The sequence below is a fragment of the Bos indicus x Bos taurus genome, chromosome 7 (assembly GCF_003369695.1).
Source record: "Bos indicus x Bos taurus breed Angus x Brahman F1 hybrid chromosome 7, Bos_hybrid_MaternalHap_v2.0, whole genome shotgun sequence".
NCBI classification, from domain to species: domain Eukaryota; kingdom Metazoa; phylum Chordata; class Mammalia; order Artiodactyla; family Bovidae; genus Bos; species Bos indicus x Bos taurus.
Window position 1 is genome coordinate 72,554,043 of NC_040082.1, and position 22,460 is coordinate 72,576,502.

Genomic DNA, 22,460 nt, shown 5'->3' on the forward strand with positions numbered 1-22,460 from the left:
TACTGTATGATGAAAAATGGACAAGTATAATGTTGATAAAAATAAACATTCAACTTGTTTTTTGTTAACTGAGGCTCACTCTGCTTGTCTGAGGTCGGGACACCACTAGCCATGGTCCCTCAGGCCCCTGTCCTCTGATCCTGGGACCCTCACCCTTCCCTCCCGCTGCTGACTCACTTGGTTGTTGTAACTGTCGCTCACGGAGATGGTGATGGTGAACCAGTAGAGCGTCTGCAGTGGGCAGAGAGACAGGCACCAAGGTGAGCCCTGCTTGGGTGTCCGCCAGGGCCCTGCCCACCACCCTACCCCTCACAAGGCCTTCCCAAGCTGTTTTCCTTTACCTCATAGTCCAGAGGGCTGGCCAGCTTCACTTCCCCAGTATTTGAGGTGACATTAAAGAAGTAGGCATTGGAGCCACTAATCCCATATTTCAGCTCGTCATTGTCTTGGTCCTGAGCTACCAACCAGAAAGCCTCGGCACCTGCAGAAGGGACAGGGAATGCCCAGGGTCCACGGCCACCTAGTTCAATGCTGGCCTGTCCAAGCTGCCCACGAGGCCCGCAGGTACATTTAACTTCTTTTAAAATTAGGAGGGCCAAGGCATCAGTGGATGTCTATCAATGGATGAATGGATAAAGAAGATGTGGTATATATATGTATGTGTGTGTGTGAATATTTTGTAAATTTTGTACAAAATGGAATATTTTCAGCCATAAAAAAAAGAATGAAATCTTGCCATTTTCAACAACATGGATGGACCTAGAGGGCATTCAGCTAAAAGAAATAGGTCAGAGAAAGACAAATATTATATGATGATCTCACTCACATGCGGGATCTGAAAACAGAAATCCAAGTTCACTGATTCAGAGAGCAGATTGGTGGTTCCCAGACGTGGGGTGAGGAGACTGAACAATGGGTGAAGAGAGTCAAAAGGTACAAATTTTCAGTCATAAAATAAATAAATCCTGGGGATATAATGTACATGTATAAGCATGGTGACTATAATTAATAATACTGTATTCGAAAGTTGCTGAGAGAGTAGGTCTTAAAAGTTCTCACAGCAAGGGAAAAATATTCTGTAATGATGTGTGATAACAGATATTAGCTAGACTTATTGGGGTAATTATTTTGAAATATATACAAATATATCAGTATGTTGTACACCTGAAGCTAATATCATGTTGTATGTCAATTATATCTTGTTCTTTTTAATTATGGAAGAGGCCCACAAAGGCAAAAATGCTAGAATGGTGACATGATGGCGGGGTCAGCCTGCAGCCTGAGTGTCCCAGGGAACCAGCTTGCTCCCTCTTGCCCACGATGGCCCTTCAGGGACAGTCTGGGCCACACACCTGGAGCCTGCTCTTCTTTGATCAGTCTTGCCTCTTCCAGAAACTCCTTGGAAAGCTCGGTCTCTCCCCACCCAGGCCCCCTCCTCCAGGAAGACCATCGGACTAGAAAAATGTTGCTGTCTACATTGTGTTTACTCTGCCATGAGACACACTGTTAATTTAATGCATGCTGGGATGAGGGTGGGGAGTCATTCTGTGTTAAGCAACTCTCTCAAACATAAGATACATCCTGACTCAGAAATGTCAAGGTGTAAACTGACATGGCTCTTATACTCAAGGAAATATGGGAGGTGAGTGGGTGTGTATAAATTTTTCTCTGTACACGTGTCCATGGTCACAGAAAGATGGATCAGGGAGAAAACGCTTTTCTAAAAGTCTGTCTCAAAAAAGTCAAATGTAACAGATAATAAGAGCTATAGAAATAAAAGACATATATTAGGTCTCTGTCACTAAAGTCGAATTTGATATTTAAAATACAATGTATTTTTTAAAGTCTGGAAAAAAAAAAGAGTCTGCCTGACAAAACTAAACTATTAAACAGTGTTAGTGTCAGGAAAACAGGTCTTATGCAGGATGGAGAGTGACTAGAAGGGGAGAGAGGGGTTGAGGTGTAGGTGTTCCTGGCAGTTGAAGTGAAAGTGGCTCAGTTGTGTCCAACTCTTTGCAACCCCACGGACAGTAGCCCGTCAGGTTCCTCTGTCCATGGGGATTCTCCAGGCAAGAATACTGGGGTAGGTTGCCATGCCCTCCTCCAGGGAATCGTCCCAACACAGGGGTTGAACTCGGTCTCCCGCATTGCAGGCAGATTCTTCACCATCTGAGCCACCAGGGATTTACATGTGGTAATTCAGTGTACCTCCCTGTACATTTACATATACTATACTTCAAAATAAAAGGTCTAAACAACATTTTTTTAAAACCTGACTGAAAATGCTTTCTCATCCCTAGAGAACCATGGAATTCATCTCAGAAAGGAAAAAATTGCCCTTTGGTTTAAGAAAGCCCAGAGAGGGGCCCCGGGGTTACAGAAGAAAAGACCCTTGGACTTCCCTGGTGGTACAGTGGATAAGAATCTGCCTGCCCATAGGGGACACGGGTTTGATCCTTGGTCTGGGAACAGTCCACACTCCAAGGAGCAACTAAGCTTGTAAGCCACAACTATTGAGCCAGCCTGCTGCAACTGCTGCAGCCTGCGTGCCCAGAGCCTGTGCTCCGCACCAAGAGAAGCTCCACAGTGAGAAGCCTGAACTCCACAATGAAGAGTAGCCCCCTCTTGCCACAACTAGAGAAAGCCTGCATGCAGCTACAGAGACCCAGCACAACCAAAATATATACATAAGTTAATTATATATTTAAAGAAGACCCTCATTTGGTCTGGCAGAGATCATACTTGATTTTAAAGGGTTACCGAAGAGAATGGAGATCATGAGGGCATTTGCGACATTTGTTTGGAAGGGTGTGTGTGTGTGTGTGTGTTTATCCATGACTAAACACCTATGAAAGCATATGTAAAATATCATTAACACCTATATACTACTTCTCTGTTGCATTCATAGATATCAAATAGTTTAACCTCAGCCCAGTCCTCCAGGGAGGATTATGCCATCTCGGGATTTAATGAGACTATCACCTCCCTCATCTTGGCCTCTAAATCTTTATTAATATAACCCTTATGCTGTCCTGACAACCACATGCAAATGGATGTAGCCTTTGTGGCTGCTAAGCCCATCACCCACCCTTTCTTCGTGTACCCAGACCTGGGCTTCTGGATCCCAAGGCAGGCTCTGGATTTCAGCCTCCTTGATGCCGTCTCTTGTGTCATCTGGTAGATTTAGATATCTGACACTGCAACAAAGACTAAATTGTCCCCCAGTATTCAAAGAGAAATCCCCTTTTCTCTCAGACTAATAGAACCCCGGATTTTGAGCCGGACACATGGGTAACTAAAGTAACAAAGCCCTCATTTCTCCAGCTGCCTTTCAGCTAGGGCATGAGGCTAAGTTCTGGCCAATGAGATGTGAGCAGAAGTAACATGCATGAAATCTGGAGGCCTGTCCTTAGGAGAAAGAAGTGAGCCTTCCTGGCCCTTTCCTCCCCCAAGTTCTCACTGGAATAGGGTGTGACACTAGCCATCTGGGACCCTGTGGATGAAGTCCATGCCACAGGGGAGGCAGAACCTAGAAATGGAAGGAGGGTCCCTGACACCCAAAGCAGAGAGCAAGAGCCAGCTTGACTGAACAGACCCTCCAACAGCCCTGACTCACTGTTCTTGGAGACTATGTAAGAGAATAGTAAACATTGACCTCGTTTATACTTCTATTATTTGGGGTCTGTTATGTGCAGCTAGGGCTTCCCTGGTGGCTCAGACAGTAAAGAATCTGCCTGCAGTGCAGGGGACCTGGGTTCGATCCCTGCATTGGGAGGGTCCCCTGGAGAAGGGAATGGCTACCCACTTCAGTATTCTTGCCTGGAGAATTCCATGGACAGAGGAGCCTGGGGGCTGCAGTCCGTGGATCACAAAGAGTCATACACGACTGAACGACTAACACTTTCTGCGCAGCTGACCCTATATCCCAGTGAATACAGCCATCCATCCTTTCAGCTTCTTCAACCCCCATCCTGCCTGCTGGGAATTTGGCATCCAGTCCCTGTGGCTTCATCCAAAACAATGCTTTGTGAACGTCATTCACTCCTGTGCACTGCCAAGATCTTTACTACCAACCATGTCTCATTATTTATGACCCTCCTTTTAATTGACTTACTATTTTATGTAAATACATTTATTTTAGAAGCGAACTTTAGATTGTTACTGTACGTGGAAAACCTGTCTCACTCGCCACAGATGGAAGGTAACTCTACAAAGACAACAAAAGCAAAGCAAAGGTGTCGACTTGTGATGAGATGTGTCCGTGAAAGGCGCTGAGCCTCAAGTCTTCTCTCTGTCTGTTTAAGAAAAAGAAAAAAATAGCAAGGGATGGAGAGAGATGAGCAAGTGAGAGAGATAGAAGAAAAATAATGGTACCGAATGGATACTTTCTCCCTGGGAAAATCAGAAAGCCTGAAAGAGATGGGAAACAGGAGGGGTGTTCTCTTGGGTGGGTCTTAATTATTTGATGCTGTGTGAGGGTCTTTGACCAAAAAGCTGAAAAGAAGGAACTTCTGGAACCATCTTTGGGCCATGAGGTGCTGTGGAGCTGCACGGATGGGGAGCAAGCCCACAGGGGACCCCGGGCCCTCTTATGGGTGAGGGTTTGGCACGATATGGGCACAGGAACTTGTACTCACCCACTGGCAGATCTTCAGGCAGGCTCACCGTTGACATGTTGGACGCGAACATTGGGGCCGTGTTGGCTGCCACTGCAGGGACACGGGGTGTGGGAACATCTGGACACCTCTGGAAAGACTGAACCCCATCTACCCCCACAGGAGCCCGTACCAGTCCCAGGCCAGCCTTCAGCCCAGCTCACCAGTCTGGGGCTGGATTCCTCCCCAGGCCTCCCCAGGGTAGCCAAGCATAGAGCTGGGCCGTAGCAGCTAGGTTTTTGCTGATGGAGCAGCATCCCGCCCTTCTAGAGGGTTCTGCTGAGGGCCTCCAGGTTAGTGCTGATGGGAGAGGGGAGGTACCTACCAGACACCACAAGGGCAGGAAACAAGAGGCAGGACAGCCACGGCCACCCCATCATGTCTGGAGGGACCTGCGGGAAGAGACGTCAGGAAAGGGGCACTGGAGCCCAGGCCTCCCTCCTCTGGTGGAGCCTTGTCTGTGGGTCCAGCCCTGGCCCACTCATCATCATCACTCAAGGTTCTCCCCCAGGCCCCTATCAAATGCTGCCCATTTGCCAGATGTGCCCCGGGAGGGGAAGTGGGGGTGTGGCATGAGAGGGAGGGCAGGGTAGCTGAGCCTGGTCTAGAGCTTCAGCCTGAGACTGAGCCTGAACTTGACCCCAGAGTTCAGGGCCCACTGTGTAGCAGGCATGGCCCCAGGTATATTGGATGCATAATCTCCTTATTCCTACAACGACAAAGTGACTGCTAAAGAACCAAGTCTGAGAGAGGAGGGGGCTTGCCTGAGGCCACACAGAGTCAGCGTCAGACCGTGCTCTGAACACAGGTCTTTGGACTCCAGAATCCATTCCCTCAACCACTATGCTGCCCTGCCTATTTGAAGTGTCCAAGCTAATGCTGCTGCTGCTGCTGCTAAGTCGCTTCAGTTGTGTCCGACTCTCCAAGCTAATAGTGTCCTTCAAAATCAGGGGCCTAGAGAGGCACTGTGACTTGTCCAGGACCATCCAGAGACTCTGTGGGTGGGCAGGGTCCTTTGTCCTACTTGCTGACACAATAAATAGCTGCCTTGGCATCCTTTCTCAAAGTGTGCTCCACAGAACCCCAGCCCTGGAAGATGCCGCATAGTAGAAGGGGTCCCGGGTCAAGTCAGTATGGGAAGGACTCTGTGCTCCTCTTGCTGACTGAGAGCTGGGCAGGCACCATTGGAAGACCCTGCCTGGCCCAGTCTTCTTGGTCGCCTTATGTTGATGAAGCTGTCCTTCATCCAGGAAGAGGGGGACTTGGATTCACTATCATCAAGAGACGCCTGAAGTGCCAAGGTTCTTTCATCCCAAAAGATGATGGATACCAAAGCCAAGGGAGAGCAAGATAGTTCCACAGATGTTTCTTGCCCTCTGTCAAGAAAGTGTGCTGCATGCCTGCATCTGTGTAATTATTCCATAAAACAGGACGTTGTACTGTATAGCCTTTTGTGCCTTTTGAATTGTTTGCTAAGTGAATACGTGAACTTTTCCGAAGATAAATTGAAGCTGTAAAGTGCACAAAACTATGGCTGATTCATGCTGATGTTTGGTAGAAATCGATGCAATAGTGTAAAGCAATTATCCTTCAATTAAAAATAAATGAGTGCGTGTGTGCTAAGTCACTTCATTCGTGTCTGACTCTTTGTGACCCCGTGGACTGTGCCCTGCCAGTCTCCTGTCCATGGGGATTCTCCAGGCAAGAATACTGGAGTGGGTTGCCGTGCCCTCCTCCAGGGGATCTTCCCGACCCAGGGGTCAAACCCACATCTCTTGCATCTCCTGCATTGTCAGGAGGGTTCTTTACCATTAGGGCCACCTGGGAAGCCCTAAAAATAAATAAATAAAAATAAAAGTACACCAAAGAACACAGTCATTGTCAGTCACCCTAACTGGGTCCCAGGCAGCTCCCTGTCCTGCCCCAGTGCGGCTGAGGCCAGTGGCCTGCCATTTTCCAGAGGAGCCTGGCTCCAAAGCTCTGGGAGAACCAAGAAGGAAGGACCCCGACCCACAGTGGACTCCATATGACGGGCCGTCCGTGGGGGGCAGAAGGGCTTCCAGAGCTGAACCTTTACCAGAAACCAGAAGGCCTCTCCCTCCCACTGCCCAACCCTCCTTCTGAGTTCCCACCTCAGGGACACCCACTTCCCCATCACCCTTGATGCCCCCTCTTCTGAATGCCGTGCATTCAATCCAATTCCTGCAACTCTTACATTTATTCTCCATCCTACAGCAGGCTTCTTCTCTCCCCGGCTCAGCCCTCCTCAAGGGCTCCTTCCCTTCCTTCTCTTTAATCCAGTCCTCTCAACCAAAATTATCCCTCCTCACTTCCTCTAATCACCTCCCTCACCTGCTCCAAACCTTACAATGGCTCCTTTTGGCAAAGTGTACAAAAGGGCTTCCCCGGGACCATCCACACCCTGAGCACTGCCACCACTGCCCTCCCTGCCCCCCTCACCCCGCCCCCAGCTTCCTCTCTAGCCATGCCCTGCCTCCCTCCCTCACACCTCTCCCTACAGAGCCCACTCTGCTTTCCCTCACTCTGCATATGAAGTGTCCTCTTTCTGGAATGCTCTCCCTCTCCTTACTGCCTGGTCCTCCCTGGTGAGCAGTTCCAAGATTATGTTCCTCCGGACACTCCTGCAATATTCCAGGGAGGGGCTAAATTCCTATGCCAGCTCAGAGACCGCATGAGGTGCTGCTCAGATCCCAGCCTGAACTCTGTGGCTCTCGGGGCCCATTATCTTTTTGCAGATCAGCCTCTCCCTTTCAGACCGGGAGAGATGTGAAGGTAAGGTCCAGGTCTGATTCATCTCTCTGATCACAGGACCGAGCCCAGGGATGAGCCCACAGCAAGCTCAGGGGGCATTTCTGAATTGAATGAATGAGTGTGCCAGTGAATCACTGTAACCCCGGTGGCCTGACGTGGAACACACCTGAGAGAGGGGGCCAGGTGTGAGAGGTAAGCATATAGGCTAGAGAACTTGGGTGCAAATTCAATGTAATCTTGGGCAAGTAACTTAACCTTTCTGGGCCTCAGCTCCCCTGTCTGTAAACTGGGAATAATAGTAGCACCTCCAGTACAGGGTCTGTGGGAGGCTTCCACTGTGCCTGGCTCAAAGTAAGTGAGCCAAAAACGTCAGCAATTTTTTTTTCTTATTATCGTGGAGGAATAAAGGCACACCTCATATTCTGCCCTGGCCAGCCTTGGTCACTTCATAAGCCCCTCTCAGTCAATAGCCCTGAGACAGCCAGAGGGACCCTGGCTCCAATCTGGCTACTCTCTTCTGGGCTTGGCTTGCTGCAACCTGCCATCCAGTTCTAGCCTGAGCCTTCCCCCTTTAACTCAGAGTTATCTTTGCCCCCACTTTGCCCAGACCTGCTGAGGCATTGACAGGGTTGGTAATTTTAAGTATCTGCTAACAGGACTTCCTGAGTGATCCAGTGGTGAAGAATCCACCTGCCAATGCAGGGGACACTGGTTCAATCCCTGGTCTTGGAGGGTCCCACATGTTGCAGAGCAACTAAGTCCATGTGTCAGAACTACTGAGCCTGTGCTTCAGAGCCCAAGTTCTGCAACAAGAGAAGCTATCACGATGAGAAGCCAGTGCACCACAACAAAGCTTAGCCCCTGCTCGCCACAACTAGAGAAAGCCCACGCAGCAACGAAGACCCAATGCAGCCCAAAATTAATTAATTAGTTAATAAAAGAAACAGAGAGAGAATCTACCTTCCAAAGCAGGGCACATGGGTTTGATCTCTGATTGGGGAACTAGGACCACATGCCATGGAGCAACTGGGCCCATGCAGCCTGGAGACCACATGCCACAATAGAGAGCCCATTCACCACAAGGAAAGATCTTACATACCTCAACAAAGATCCCACGTGCTGCGATTGAGACCTGACACAGCCACATGAAAAAAAAAATATGCTGACATTCCGGTGCACCTACTATGTGCTGAGTACCCTGATCTATCCATTCATTCCCCTAACAAATACTTATTGGCTGTCCCAGATCCACTATGTGCCAGATCTTGTTCTCAGCACTGGGTATACAATGGTGAGTGTAACAGTCAAGGCTTCCCTGGTAGATCAGATGGTAAGGAACTTGCCTGCAATGCAGGAGGTCTGGGTTCATTCCCTGGGTTGGGAAGAGCCCCTGGAGAAAGGAATGGCAATCCGCTCCGATATTCTTGCCTGGAGAATTCCATGGACAGAGGAGACTGGCGGGCTACAGTCTATTGGGTTACTAAGAGTCTGACGACTAACACTTTCAATTTCAAACAAGCAAGGAAAATATTGTCTAATTGTTTACTGCATTAAGTGCTATGAAGGAAGAGAATTCGGGCATTGTGAGGGTACAGTAAAGGGACACGACTTCAGGCGGTCTGGCAGATCAATTGGGCTGTAGACTTTTTAACATTCCTCCTAGCAGTAGATGAGAACGGCTCCACTTGAATATGATGCATTCATGGTGTTTTTTTTCCCTGTATTTTATGATTTGACATCTCAGAGGCCTTGCTGATCTGGGAGGGGCTGCCTGCCCATCTCAGGGCTAGGTAACTCCTAGAGGTAACAAATGATTTGCCTGCATATAAACCAACCAATTCAAAGCCTGTACTCCCAACTGCCGCCTTTATCAACTCTCACACACCAAGTCAATATTCCTGGGGCTTTAAATCTCCCCAGCGCCAGGTACTAGATGACTAAGGGTGACTCCTATGAGCTGCCAAAATTAGTCCAACTGTCCAATCTTGAGCCTATTCAGCTGCTTAACCTACAGCTTCCTTCCCACCTTCCTTCTCACGGAAAACACAGTAAGCACTCTGAGCCCTGCTCTCCCCTGGCCCCTCCTGCCTCCTGGCTAACCCTGGGGCTTCCCCATGTGGCCCAGCATGGTCTGGCAGCCCCTTTCCTCTAGGGAACAGTGAGTAATAAAATCTTCCTTCAATGGGTTTAGCTTCTCCAGGTCATCACTCCATCATCTGCATAAATTAAAAATCTCAGGAAATTACCTGGCAGTTCAATGGTTAGGATGCCAAGCTTTCACTGCTGAAGCCCTGGGTTCAATTCCTACCCAGGGAACTAAATTGCCACAAGCCATGCAGCACAGCCAAGAAAGAAAAGTCCCACAAGAATATACAATGGAAAAAAGACAGTCTGTTCAATAACCAGCACTGGGAAAATTGGACAGGTACATGTGAAAGAATGAAATTAGAAAATCCTCACACCATATATAAAAAATAAACTCAAAATGGATTAAAGACCTAAATGCAAGACTGGAAATCATAAACCTCCTTGTAAAAAAACATAGGCAGAACACTCTTTGACATAAATTGTAGCAATATTTTTTGGATCTGTCTCCTAAAGTAAAGGAAACAAAAGTAAAAATAAACAAACAGGACCTAATTAAACTTAAAAGCTTTTGTACAGAAAAGGAAACCATGTGATCTTAGTTCCCCAAAAAGAAAAGAACGTATGAAATAGGAGAAAATAATTGTAAATGATGTGACTGACAATGGCTTAGTATCCAAAATACATAAACAGTTCACACAACTTAATAAAAAAAAAAAAAAACAATTAAAGAATGGGCAGAAGATGAGAATAGACATTTTTCCAAAGAAGACATACAGATGGCCAACAGGCACACAGAAAGATGTTTGGTGTTGAGCATCATCAGATTAATGCAAATTAAAGCCACAATGAGATATCACTTCACAACTGTCAGAACAGCTATCATCAAAAAGAACACAAATAACAAATGTTGATGAGAATGTGGAGAAAAAGAAACCCTTGTACCCTGTTGGTGGGAATGTAAATTGGTACAGCCATTATGGAGTACAGCATGGAAGTTTCTCAAAAAATTAAAAATAGAACTACCATATGATCGAGAAATTCTACTCCTGAGGATATATCTGAAAAAATGAACACTAATACAAAAAGACAAATGCAACCCAATGTTCACAGCAGTATCACTTACAATTGCCAAAACATGGAAGCAACCTAACTGTCCATCAACAAACCACAGATGAATGAATAAAGAAGATGTGGCATATATATGTGTGGAATACTATTCAGCCATAAAAAATAAGGAAAACTTGCCATTTGCAATAACATGGGTGGACTTGGAGGGTATTGTACTAAGTGAAATGTCAGACAGAGAAAGACAAACACTATACGATATAGAATTTAAAAAATAAAACAAACTAGTGAGTACAACAAAAAAGAAACAGATACAGGGACCAAACTAGTGTTTACCAGTGGGGACAGGTAAGGGGAGGGGCAAGAAAAGGGTAGTGGATTAAGTACAAACTACTAGGTAGAAAATAAATAAGCTAAAAGGATATATTGTACAATACAGGGAATATAGCCAATATTTTGTAATAGCTAGAAATGGAATATAGATTTAAAGATTATGAATTACTATGTTGAATATCTGAAACATATAATATCGTACATCAACTATATCTCAATTAAAAAAATAAAACTCCTACATGTTTTATGATTAAGACATCTGGGCAGGTTCACTGACTGATCAATAGAATATTGATTCTATGGTGCCAGTTTCCAGACCCAGGTCTCATGATATTGGGAGTTTCCCCTTCCTGCCTCTTGGAACACTCACTCTTGGGACTCAGCAGCCATGACGTATGGGATCCCAAGCAGCTCTGTGAAAAGGTTCATGTGGAGAGGAACCAAAGCGTCTGGCCTCCAGGCCCTTCAAGCTCCAGCTGACAGGCAAAGCCCACCTACGTAAGCAAACCATGCAAGTGAACCACCCTGAAATGGTCCCTCCTACTCCATGAGCCATCCCTGCTGAGCCCTGTCCAAATGGCAGATTCCTCAGCATAATAAATGACTGTTGTTGCTGTTTGCCAGTGAGCCTTGGTGTGGCTTGTTTTGCAGGAGTGGATAATGGGAACACATGGGGTGGAGTCTTGAGGAGGTAAAGAGTCAGCAGAGATATGAGGGGTGAGAAGAGATGTTGTGTGAGGCATGGTGCAGGGAGGTTCCTGTTAAACATGGACAGTTCAACACCGTCCTTCCTCTTGAAACCCCACTAAAATGATGGTAAAGAGTTTAGAATTGGAATGAATTGATGAGAGATGATCACCTTATCAAGCTAATGATGGTTCACACCAGAGTAAGGATGGGGGTAAGGAGCACCCACAGGCAGTGAAGTGAAAGTCGCTCAGTCATGTCTGACACTTTTCAACGCTATGGCCTGGAGCCCCCCATGCTCCTCTGTCCATGGAATTCTCCAGGCAAGAATACTGGAGTAGGGTGCCATTTCCTTCTCCAGGGGATCTTCCCAGCCCAGGGATTGAACCCAGGTCTCCTGCATTGCAGGTGGAGTCTTTACTGTCTGTGCCACCAGAGAAGCCCAGGAAACAAGCTCAAAACCACAGCAAGCCTGTAGGATGGAAGCTTAGGACCCTCAGAAGCAGAGGTGTGAAGTGGCCTGGAGGCAGGAGACTCGCTGCACAAGAAGCAATTAGATTCCAAACATTACTTCCTCATCCCCACCCTAGAGCACAAGGAGGCTGCTTCCTGGGGAGCTTGAATCAGACAGATCTGGATTCAGGGACCCTTGGCCTGGTGGAGATAGGGGCACCATAGCAAGACAGGGCGTTAAGTGAAAGAGCACACTCTAAATGGTGACTCCCTCAGCTCCTTTCCCCCAATCAGTCCCAAGAGCACTGACCAATATGACCTCTCTCCCTACAACCAGAAATAAAAAATTAGAGAGAGCTGACCCACCTAAGAGAAAACCCCTACAGATTCTGAAACGTGGGGCCTCTGTTGGATCCTTCCACATCCAGGAAGCAAGTCCCACAGGTCCCCAGTCAACTTTGTGGAGTCTCCTTCTTAGTTAGAGCCAGGGTGCTGTACTAAAACTGCCATCTTTTCAGGAATTTTGCAAACTGATTGGGATTATGTCGCAGCTTGAAATCAGCAGGGATGGAAGTATTTACACCATGGAAACAAGCAAGCACATCAAATCATGGAAACCTGCTAAAAAAACCCAGACACTGAAAAATCCAAACCAAATCAAACAAAAATGTGGAAATAAAGTCCTGAAATGTGAGGTCAAGTGGGCCTTAGGAAGCATCACTATGAACAAAGTTAGTGGAGGTGATGGAATTCCAGTTGAGCTATTTCAAATCCTGAAAGATGATGCTGTGAAAGTGTTGCACTCAATATGCCAGCAAATCTGGAAAACTCAGCAGTGGCCACAGGCCTGGAAAAGGTCAGTTTTCATTCCAATCCCAAAGAAAGGCAAGGCCAAAGAATGTTCAAGCTACTGCACAGTTGTACTCATCTCACACACTATCAAAGTAATGCTCAAAATTCTCCAAGCTAGGCTTCAACAGTACGTGAACTAAAAACTTTCAGAGGTACAAGTTGGATTTAGAAAAGGCAGAGGAACCAGAGATCAAATTGCCAATATCTGTTGAATCATCAAAAAGCAAGAGAGTTCCAGAAAAACATCTATTTCTGCTTTATTGACTACGCCAAAGCCTTTGACTGTGGGGATCACAACAAACTGTGGAAAATTCTTAAAGAGGTGGGAATACCAGACCACCTTATCTGCCTCCTGAGAAATCTGTATGCAGTTCAAGAAGCAACAGTTAGAACCAGACATGGAACAACGGACTGGTTCTAAATTGGGAAAGGAGTAAGTACATCAGGGCTATATGTTGTCACCCTGCTTATTTAACTTATATGCAGAGTATATCATGAGAAATGCTGGGCTGGGTGAAGCACAAGCTGAAATTAAGATTGCCAGGAGAAATATCAATAATCTCAGATATTCAGATGACACCACCCATATGGCAGAAAGTGAAGAAGAACTAAACAGCCTCTTGATGAAAGTCAAAGAGGAGAGTGAAAAAGTTGGCTTAAAAACTCAACATTCAAACAAGATCATGACATCCAGTCCCATCACTTCATGGCAAATAGATGGGGAAACAATGGAAACAGTGACAGACTTTATTTTCTTGGGCTCCTAAATCACTGCAGATGGTGACTGCAGCCATGAAATTAAAAGACACTTGTTCCTTGTAAGAAAATCTATGACCAACCTAGACAGAATATTAAAAAGCAGAGACATTACTTTCCCAACAAAAGTCCATCTAGTCAAAGCTATGGGTTTTTCAGTAGTCATGTATGGATGTGAAAGTTGGATTATAAAGAAAACTGAGCACCGAAGAATTGATGCTTTTGAACTGTGGTGTTGGAGAAGACTCTTGAGAATCCCTTGGACTGCAAGGAAATCAAACCAGTCAATCCTAAAGGACATCAATCCTGAATATTCACTGGCATGAAGGACTGATGCTGAAGTTGAAGCTCTATACTTTGACCACCTGATGTGAAGAACTGACTCATTAGAAAAGACCCTGATGCTGGGAAAGGTTGAAGGCAGGAGGAGAAGGGGACGACAGAGGATGAGATGGTTATGTGGCATCACCAACTTGACAGACATGAGTTTGAGTAAGCTCCGGGAGTTGGTGATGAACAGGGAAGCCTGGCGTGCTGCAGTCCATGGGATGGCAAAGAGTCGGACACGACTGAGCGACTGAACTGAAAGCAACTCAGAGGCTGGTTTTTGTTCTAAACATTGTAGTATTATTTGAAATGTTTACAATAAATATTCATGTTACTTGGATAGGGAGATCACTGTTACAGGGTTCTTCCAGGTTGTATGAATAATACAAGAGATGGCCCCGGAGCAGATGAGAATGAGGTATGTCCCAGGAATTGAAAGAGGGACTGTGAGGGTGGAGCACAGGGACAGAGTGGAGAGGGTGGGAGATGGGGTTGGAGAAGGAGACAGGGGCCAGATCATGCTGGGCCCTGTAAGACATGTTTTGTTTTAAGATAAACAGAAGCTTGTTCCAGGGGAGCAGGGGAGTGACAGGACTCATTTGCTTCTCTTAAAGATCTTTTGGCTTCTGTGGGCCAGTGGACTGAAATGGTGTCCCAGGGCTGGAGAGGAAGGGTGAGAGTAGAGATATATTTTGGAGACTGGATGTTAGGAAGTCACATAATTTAATTTACTTTAGCGGACAGAGAAACTGGGGCTCAGACTGATACGCTGAGGATCTCACAGCTAAGAGTGAGTGGGATTCAAACAGAGCTCTCCAAACTCAAGGCCCCCGTCTCTTCTGTGCACAGAGGGAAGGGTGCAGCCCTCCCCTTCCCCCCAGATCCCAGCACAAGAGGAAAACCCCTGTTCAGCTATGGACTCAAAATCTTTAAAACATTTGCCTTCTTATATCCAGTAATCTAACTAATCTAAAATAGAGAAACTTTTTGCAGAAAAGTTGTTCCTCACAAGCGATGATTTCTAACCTTGGAAAGTGGAAGTAACCTACACATGAAACACAAGCAAATGCTAAGAAAAACATGGTCAAGCCCTTGGCAGAATGTTTGGCAGCCTTTAGACATCACGGTGATGAACAGCAAACGTTGCCACGAAAGGAACGCCTACGATGTGCCAGACCCTGGGCTGGGTGCTGTTTAATTCTCACAAGAACATTTCAGGGTAGAAACCATTATACCCACATTACAGATGGGGAAAGTAAAGCTCAGAGGAGTGAAGAGCCTTGGTTGTGCTCACAGAACTGAGAAGCTACACAGCTGTGCTGAGCAGTTCCCTGAGCTTCCCTGAGCTTGCTTCTTCATCTGTAGAACGGGAATGATACCTCCAATAAGTGGTAATTTGGGTGGGGGCAGGTAAATGGCAGTAGAACACGCCAGCTCAGTGCCTGGCATACAGTAGGTGTTTGGCAAATGCAAATCCTTTCTTTTGCATCTCGTGGGCCCATCTTCACCTTCTGACTGCTACTCCCCATGCGGTCACCACAGAAACTGCTCCCATCTCCCTCCGTGCCCCCAACCCTGGCCATGCCCTGAGATCGAGTGTAAACGTCAAAAACAGGGCAGGGCTGTTCTTGTGGATGATGCCAAGGACTATATTTCTGGGTCATTATCTGCAATGGAACTCTGGCCAGTGCCCCTGGGGAAGCAGCTGTGAAAACCCCTGGCTTGCCAAGGTCCCCAAATATGATAGCTGGGGACAACCCACGTGCAGGACAGCAGGGTTACACTCAGCCAGGTTGGGAAATGCAGATGGACCTGGTTTCTTGGGAGGAGTTAATAAGCCCTCAGTCCTCAGAATCTTGAGTGCTGAGCCACAGTCATCAGCGAAACAAAGATTATTCCATGTGAGGTGCTGGCATGATGGAGGTGGGACTCAGGTCCGGGCGGCGCTAGTGGTAAAGAAGCCGCCTGCCTGTGAGGGTGGACATAACAGCCGTCCCATCCCTGGGTCGGGAAGATCCCCTGCAGGAGGGCATGGCAATACCCCAGTATTCTTGCCTGGAGGATCCCAAGGACAGAGGAGCCTCGCGGGCTACAGTACATAGGGTCGCACAGAGTCGGACACGACTGAAGCAACTTAGCAGCAGCAGCAGCGCATGCACGCACATGGTGAGGAACAGGTGGCCTGGGGGCCAGCTGGGGACAGGGATGGCAGAGGGGACAGAAGTGGTGATGGTGGTAGGGATGAGGTGGGGATGGATTCAACAGTGACCCTTGTGGTGATGCGGGGGTTGGGGGGATGCGGTTGGAGCTGGTGGCGGTGATGGTGGTGGGCTGACAGAGGAGATGAAGACAGATTAGGGTTTTGGTGATGCTGACAGGTTCCCAGCATCCATTGTATGAGCAAAATTCAGGGCACTTAACCCTGCCTGGATGAAGCTAGTCCCCGCACCCCCTTGGGGGTGTGATCTTGAACTTAACCCCCTCACCTCTTTTTCTCTCTCCATTGCCCTCCTTTAGAGGTGAACTCAGAGCCACAAAACCATTTGCCAGTAAGTGTGCACCTCACCCAAGTTGAAGTGCAATTAGAAGAGACTCCTGCCCTGGGCTCCAGTCCCGAGGGGAAGGGAACTGGCCGGGATGGCCAGCTAGAACTTTGCACCCATTACCACTGAGTTCTTAGCACACCACGGTCCTAGACAGGAAGGGACGTGACTCAGTAACAGGATCAGAACCCAGAGCAGGACCTGCGTGCTGTCCTCTGCTAGGCTTCTGGTTTTCTCTTTCCCTTCGGCCATGCCCTCTGCACAGGCCTGTGCAAAGCCCCGGGGTCCAGGCAGAGGCAGAACAGCCTTAATTAGGGGCTTCATTCTGCAGGGTCCCTGAGACTCCACCCCCACGTCCCCTTCTCACATCCAGCTCTACTCATCTTTCATCAAAATTTCTTCTGACACCCCCTCCCATTCTCACGGGCCCTCAAGAAGCCTGTGACCCACCCTCAGAGCAGTGTGACCTGTTACATTTGGGTAAGGCACAAAGTCTTTCCCCTGAGTTGAGCCTGCCTCGTTCCTGGGGAGGGAAGAGAGGGCTGTCAAGCCCTTTAGGCCTGAGTCCCAGGGAGGCTCGGGCTCCTGCTCAACACGCCACTCCACCCCTCTGCCTCCGCGGTCCAGTGCTCCTTCTCCCTGCCATGCCAGGGCCCTGGGTTTCACGGAGTCTTGCCTCCTCCTCGTCACGGGAGACACACGCTCATGATAGACACACGCTCGTCTGATCATCATGAGGCCAAAGTTCTAACAATCTGGATTCGGTCACCTGAGAAAAATGCACAAAGCCTGTGTGAGCTCGGAAGGCACAGGCTGAACCTGCCCCAACAGGGAGCCTTCCAGCGTCACTGGCTCAGCCACTCCCATGCTCAAGCCTCTGCCATGGCTCCCGCTGGCTGCGGAACCCACTTCCTGTCTCTCCCCCAGGCGCCAGGCGAGCAAGCAGGGCCTCACAGCCGCTGGCTCCATTCACCCTTGCTCTCCAGGCATCCGATCCTCAGGCCACACCTGTTTTCCCTCTTCCAGATATTTGCATATACCCTTCCCTCCGCCCAGAACACCTTCCCCAGTCTTCTGCCTATGTGCAGATTCTGTCTATCCTCCAAGGCCAGGTTAGGTGTGGAGCCAAGAACAGGCGTTGGCGGCCCCTGCACTGGCCCCTAAGCTTCTGGTAGTCAGCAGGAGTAAGAGACAGAGCAGGCAAAGATGAACAGGAAGTGAGTGGAGCAAAACAGATAACCAACGAGGACCTGCTGTACAGCACAGGGAACTATGCCCATATATTCTGTGAAAGCTATAAGGGAAAAGAATATGAAAAAGATTACATATATGTGTGTATGCATGCATGCTCAGTCATGTCTGACTCTGCAACCCAATGGACTATGGCCTGCCAGGCTCCTCTGTCCAGGGGCTTCTTCAGGCAAGAATACTGGAATGGGTTGCCATTTCCTTCTCCAGGGGATCATCCAGATCCAGGGATTGAACCCGTGTCTCCTGCAGCTCCTGTATTGGCAGGCAGGTTCTTTACCACCCAGCCACCAGGGAAGCCCCATATAAAGATATGTGTATATATATCTGAATCACTTTGCTGTATACCTGAAACTAATACAACATTGCAAATACTATACTTCAATAAAAAAAAAGAAGTGAATGGAGTCGCCCAAGGGCCTGACTGGGGAGGGGACCCAACAGAGTCCTGGCCAGTCCCTTCCCCAGGCCTCAACTATGCTTGGCAGCCCCAGGCAGAAGCCTGAGAGTGAAGGAGGGCTCAGCCTTCTTCAGGGCCCAGTCCCTGTACAGCTGAGCCCAGGGCTCTGCTTTGCTCCTCTCTGCCTCTCAGTTTGCCTTCTGAAACATAGGACTAGGTACATTCTAGAAATTACAGCTTCACTTCCCCCAACCCCTCTCCCCGACATCCCTCTACTCCTCCCCTTTCCCTACCCTCAAAAGGTGCTTGAGAAGGGTTCACAGAGGATGCAGAATTAGAGTGACTCTGGCCTCCACCCTCTGAAACGTGCAGACCCTTGGGAGTCGTGTTGGGTTGGAAGAGGCGTAGCCACCCCCGCGGCAAACAGCTCTCAACAGCCCACAGCTCCAAGACATTTTAGAATTTGGAGGTACTGGGAATGGGGACCCCAAGACAGCCTGGAGGTCTCCCTCCAGGAGGGCCAGATAGGGAGGTGGCCCTCCTCGCCCACAGGCCCGTCCCTGTGGGCTGGCCCCACCACCAGCCATACCACCACCTCCAACTGACCGCAGACTCCCACTTTCGCTTTCTCGCCTTCTTGTTTATTTCTCATGGATATTTCCCATCTGTAAGCAATCAACATTCCAGGGTCCAGGTGAGGAAACCATAGTCCAGAGAAGCTCAGAGAGGGATGCCCCAGAGGTTAGGCCCAGACTGGTTCCCAAACCAGGATTCCCTGTCAAGCCTTGGTCTGGAGTCCACTTGATGCCATCAGGGCCCTCCTGCCCCAGCTCCAGGCTGCTTCCCTGGCAAACACACATGGAATCAGATGGCCCTGAGTTTTGATCGCCGCAGTTCACGGGCCCCAGACCTGCCCTCATCCTCCTGCCTCAGTCTCCTTCCTGAGAAACAGGATTTGGAGAAGAACCAGAGTCCACATAGGGGTATGGCCTGTCTCCATCATTTGGATTTCAGCGTTTTCCAGGCCCCTGCTTTCTGTCTAGTGCCCCAACCCAGCAGTTCCTGAAGAGGCCCAGGCCCGGCCCAGCTCTCAGCTGTCTCTACCTGGTTCCCCAGGTCAAAGCAATGTATCAGGGCCTCGGCATGTGCCAGAGCTTGGGGGGAGGGTGCCTGTAGTGAGTAACGGCTGGACACTTCCTAGTCCAGCTGAGGTGGCACCGAGCTTCGTTACCGATCACAGGCCAAATTCCTTGGGGCTCTCCAGGGTCTTTCCTGCACTATAACCATCCCCATTCTACAGATGAGGAAACTGAAGCCCAGAAGAGTCACGGAGCCCACTCAAAGTCAGGAGGGAACTGGAATCTGAACCCAGGCCGTTGGAGTTGGAGCCCAGTCCTTCTTCCCTGAGCGCTAGTGCTGCCTGGCTCAGCCACCGTGTCTTCAACCCCTCAAGCTTCCCATGAAAGGGGCCTGAGGCAGCTGAACTCACTTCTCTAGGGGACCTGCCTCCCTTCTGTCCTGAGAAGAAACCTGTTGGATCCAAATCGCCTAAGGCCTTGGAAGGAAAGGGGGCCATCAGGGTCTTGGGAATAGGTGTTACTAGCTCTACACTGCAGAAGACACCGAGGCCCTGTGGCCAGGCTGGGACTCACTCCAGGTACACCCACCTGGGCCCCAGTGCTCACTTCCTCCACCCAGCGCCCCCACCCAGCTGAGGCGGAGACCCCCACAAAGCTCACCGCGGCCCCAGCAACCCCACTCGGTCCATAACCCTGGCCGGGAGACCCCGCACCCCTGCTGCAGAGAAGCTGTGCCATCCCTACCTGCGCCCCCAGGAGGGGCCCCGGAGGCAGCGGATGTGTGCTGGGGCCAGGTGGGCACCGTCTGGGGCCTGCCGTGGCACAGTCAGCAGACTTTGGCACCATCTCCACCTCCCCTGAGAAATCATTAACCCTGAGAGAGACCACACCTCTGGGGATGGGAAAGACTACTCAGGAGGACCGGGCCACAGCTGAAGAGGGGTTACTAGGGCACGACTGAGGCGAGGACCCCCTGCTCCCAGGCCCAGAGGCCTAAGACCCGAGAGCCAGCGCCCAGCAGAGCCGAGCCCACAGGAGGTAGGAACCGGGCCCCGGCCCTGGGGCACCTGTGTGTGGAGGCGGGTGACATCTGGGCCCTCCATATCCTCCCTGCTACAAGATCCCTCAGTGGCAGAGGACCTGTGAGGGAGGTGAGAAGGGAAATAGGTTCTGGGAGGGAAGTAGTAAAACAGTGTGATAATCCAACATGAGGTCTTCAGAGAGCAGTGAAGGCAACCGTGATGGATGCCCTCCTTTGAGGCCCCCACCCTCCCCCAGGGTTCATCCACCCCCACCCCCACCCCACCCCACCCGAGCTGATTTTAAATCACTTCCCCTCCCTGAGCCACAGCCAAGCTGCCTGTTTCTGGCCCATGGGGGGCTGTGTCCTCCTACCCTAGGGGCAGGCAAGGGCGGCCAGGGAGACCCTCAGGCCAGGAAGGGCATTCAGTGAGGCCAGGAACAACCAAAAGAGACCATGAGATGCAAATATGCTCTCAGTTCCAGGAAAGTCCTGGGGGGAGGAGGTCGTGCCTCTTGAGAGGAGCTAGAATCAAATTCATTGAGCACCCACAGTATGCTTTATCTCCAACTCAGTGGACATGGGGACAGGGGAGCCTGGCGTGCTGCAGAAAAGGATCATGGGGCTCAGAAAGGAGAAGTGACCAGAAGCCAGGAACTGGCTCTAACGACAGCATCAAGGCCTTCGATGAGGGAAGAGTTCTCCCGGCCTGCCTCACCCCTCCCCATGTCTCCTCGCCCAGCAGGGCATCCTCCACACTTCCTATCCACCCCCTGTTCTGGCTGCCCAGCAGCTCTTCCGGCTTCCCTGGTGACAAGACCCAGTTTTCCTCTGTGGAACCTCCTCACCTAACCCCTCCTTACCCCCAGGGAGGGCGTATGATAAGGCCAGGCACAGCACCTACCTGGCCAGAGCTTCTGGTTTGGGTTTGGGCATGTGACCAAAATTGGGTCAGATAGAACTGATGAGACTCAAATAAAAGACTTTTGTTGAAACTGTTACGAACAAGAACCTCATTCCTCCCCGATGGGATGTCCAAGTCTGAGAAAGTGACTTCCAACAGCTGTCTGTCTTACTACCACGAGGGAAAAGGCTACTGAGAAATAACCCAAGACTGAGTTAAAACAGAACTAAAAAATGGAGACAGATGAATTCCTCATGACTTATGCGAGCCCCTAGATATACCCACACCTGAAGCCATCAAAAGACTCTTCAGTTACAGAATCAATACATTGCTTTTTCTGCTATGTCTGGTTGAATTAATCTTTCCTGATTATAGTGCCCTTGAGGCAGGAAGTTCCTCATCCCTACACCACCCTACCCAGATGCTAAGGAAGGGGCACAGACAGAGTTAAGGTAAGAGAGAGAAGAGTTTGAACCTGGTTTGGCCAACTCCCTGTTAAGCCTCCTGGAGTTCCCACTTCTCCCCGTAGCATGCTATTGGACATCTGCATTCATAATTTGGAGAGAATAGTATTACTTACTTCATAGGATTCTTGTGAGGATAAAACCAGATCACTGAACTACTGTTCCTGGCATGGGGCCTGGAACACAGCATGGACCCCGCCCACCAGTTGTCTGAGCTCCCAGGGCATTGAATCCGTAGCTTGCCCAGCAACATGCCACTATCCCGTCATCATCCTGGGTGGCCTTCTCCTCGTGGGCAGGACTCACACTTGACTTACACTCAATAGATATATGTATCAGGCAGTTATGATATGACAGACACTTTAACAGAATGTTTGTTTCCCAAATCCCCAATTTTAAAACAAATTATCAAAATACATATGCTGTGTGCACACCCATGTTCATAGCAGCACTAGTCACAATAACTAAAACACGGAAACAATCCAAGTGTCCATGGACAGATGGGTTTGTTGTTGTTGTTGCTCAGTCGTGTCCGATCCTTTGTGACTCCATAGACTGCAGCACACCAGGCTTCCCTGTCCTTCACCATCTCCTGGAGGTTGTTCAAACCCAGGTCCATTGAGTCAATGACGCCATCCAACCATCTCATCCTCTGTTGTTCCCTTTTCCTCCCGCCTTCAATCTTTCCCTGTATCAGGGTCTCTTCCAATGGGTCATCTCTTTGCATCAGGTGGCCAAAGTATAGGATGAGTAAGCAAAATGTGGTCTATACATACAATGGACTATTAGCCTTAAAAAGGGAGAGAATTTCAA

The 22,460-nt window shown here is 49.0% G+C and overlaps 1 protein-coding gene and 1 long non-coding RNA gene across 2 annotated transcripts in view; one reads left to right on the top strand and one right to left on the bottom strand.

Annotated features, from left to right (window-relative positions):
* CDHR2 (cadherin related family member 2) overlaps positions 1-20,078 on the bottom strand; it is a 44,780-nt gene extending 24,702 nt beyond the window's left edge. Inside the window, exons 1-5 of the mRNA XM_027546907.1 lie at positions 20,003-20,078; positions 4,981-5,047; positions 4,638-4,709; positions 342-481; positions 178-231 (exon numbers count right to left, since the gene is read on the bottom strand). Coding sequence (XP_027402708.1) covers positions 178-231; positions 342-481; positions 4,638-4,709; positions 4,981-5,035 — 321 coding nt within the window. The 5' untranslated portion in view covers positions 5,036-5,047; positions 20,003-20,078. The remainder of the gene's footprint in view (positions 1-177; positions 232-341; positions 482-4,637; positions 4,710-4,980; positions 5,048-20,002) is intronic.
* Positions 20,079-20,187: 109 nt separating this feature from the next.
* On the top strand, positions 20,188-21,280 carry LOC113896613. The gene is made up of 2 exons (XR_003512059.1): positions 20,188-20,296; positions 20,855-21,280. It is a non-coding gene; the product is annotated as an uncharacterized LOC113896613 (long non-coding RNA).
* Positions 21,281-22,460: the final 1,180 nt, after the last annotated feature.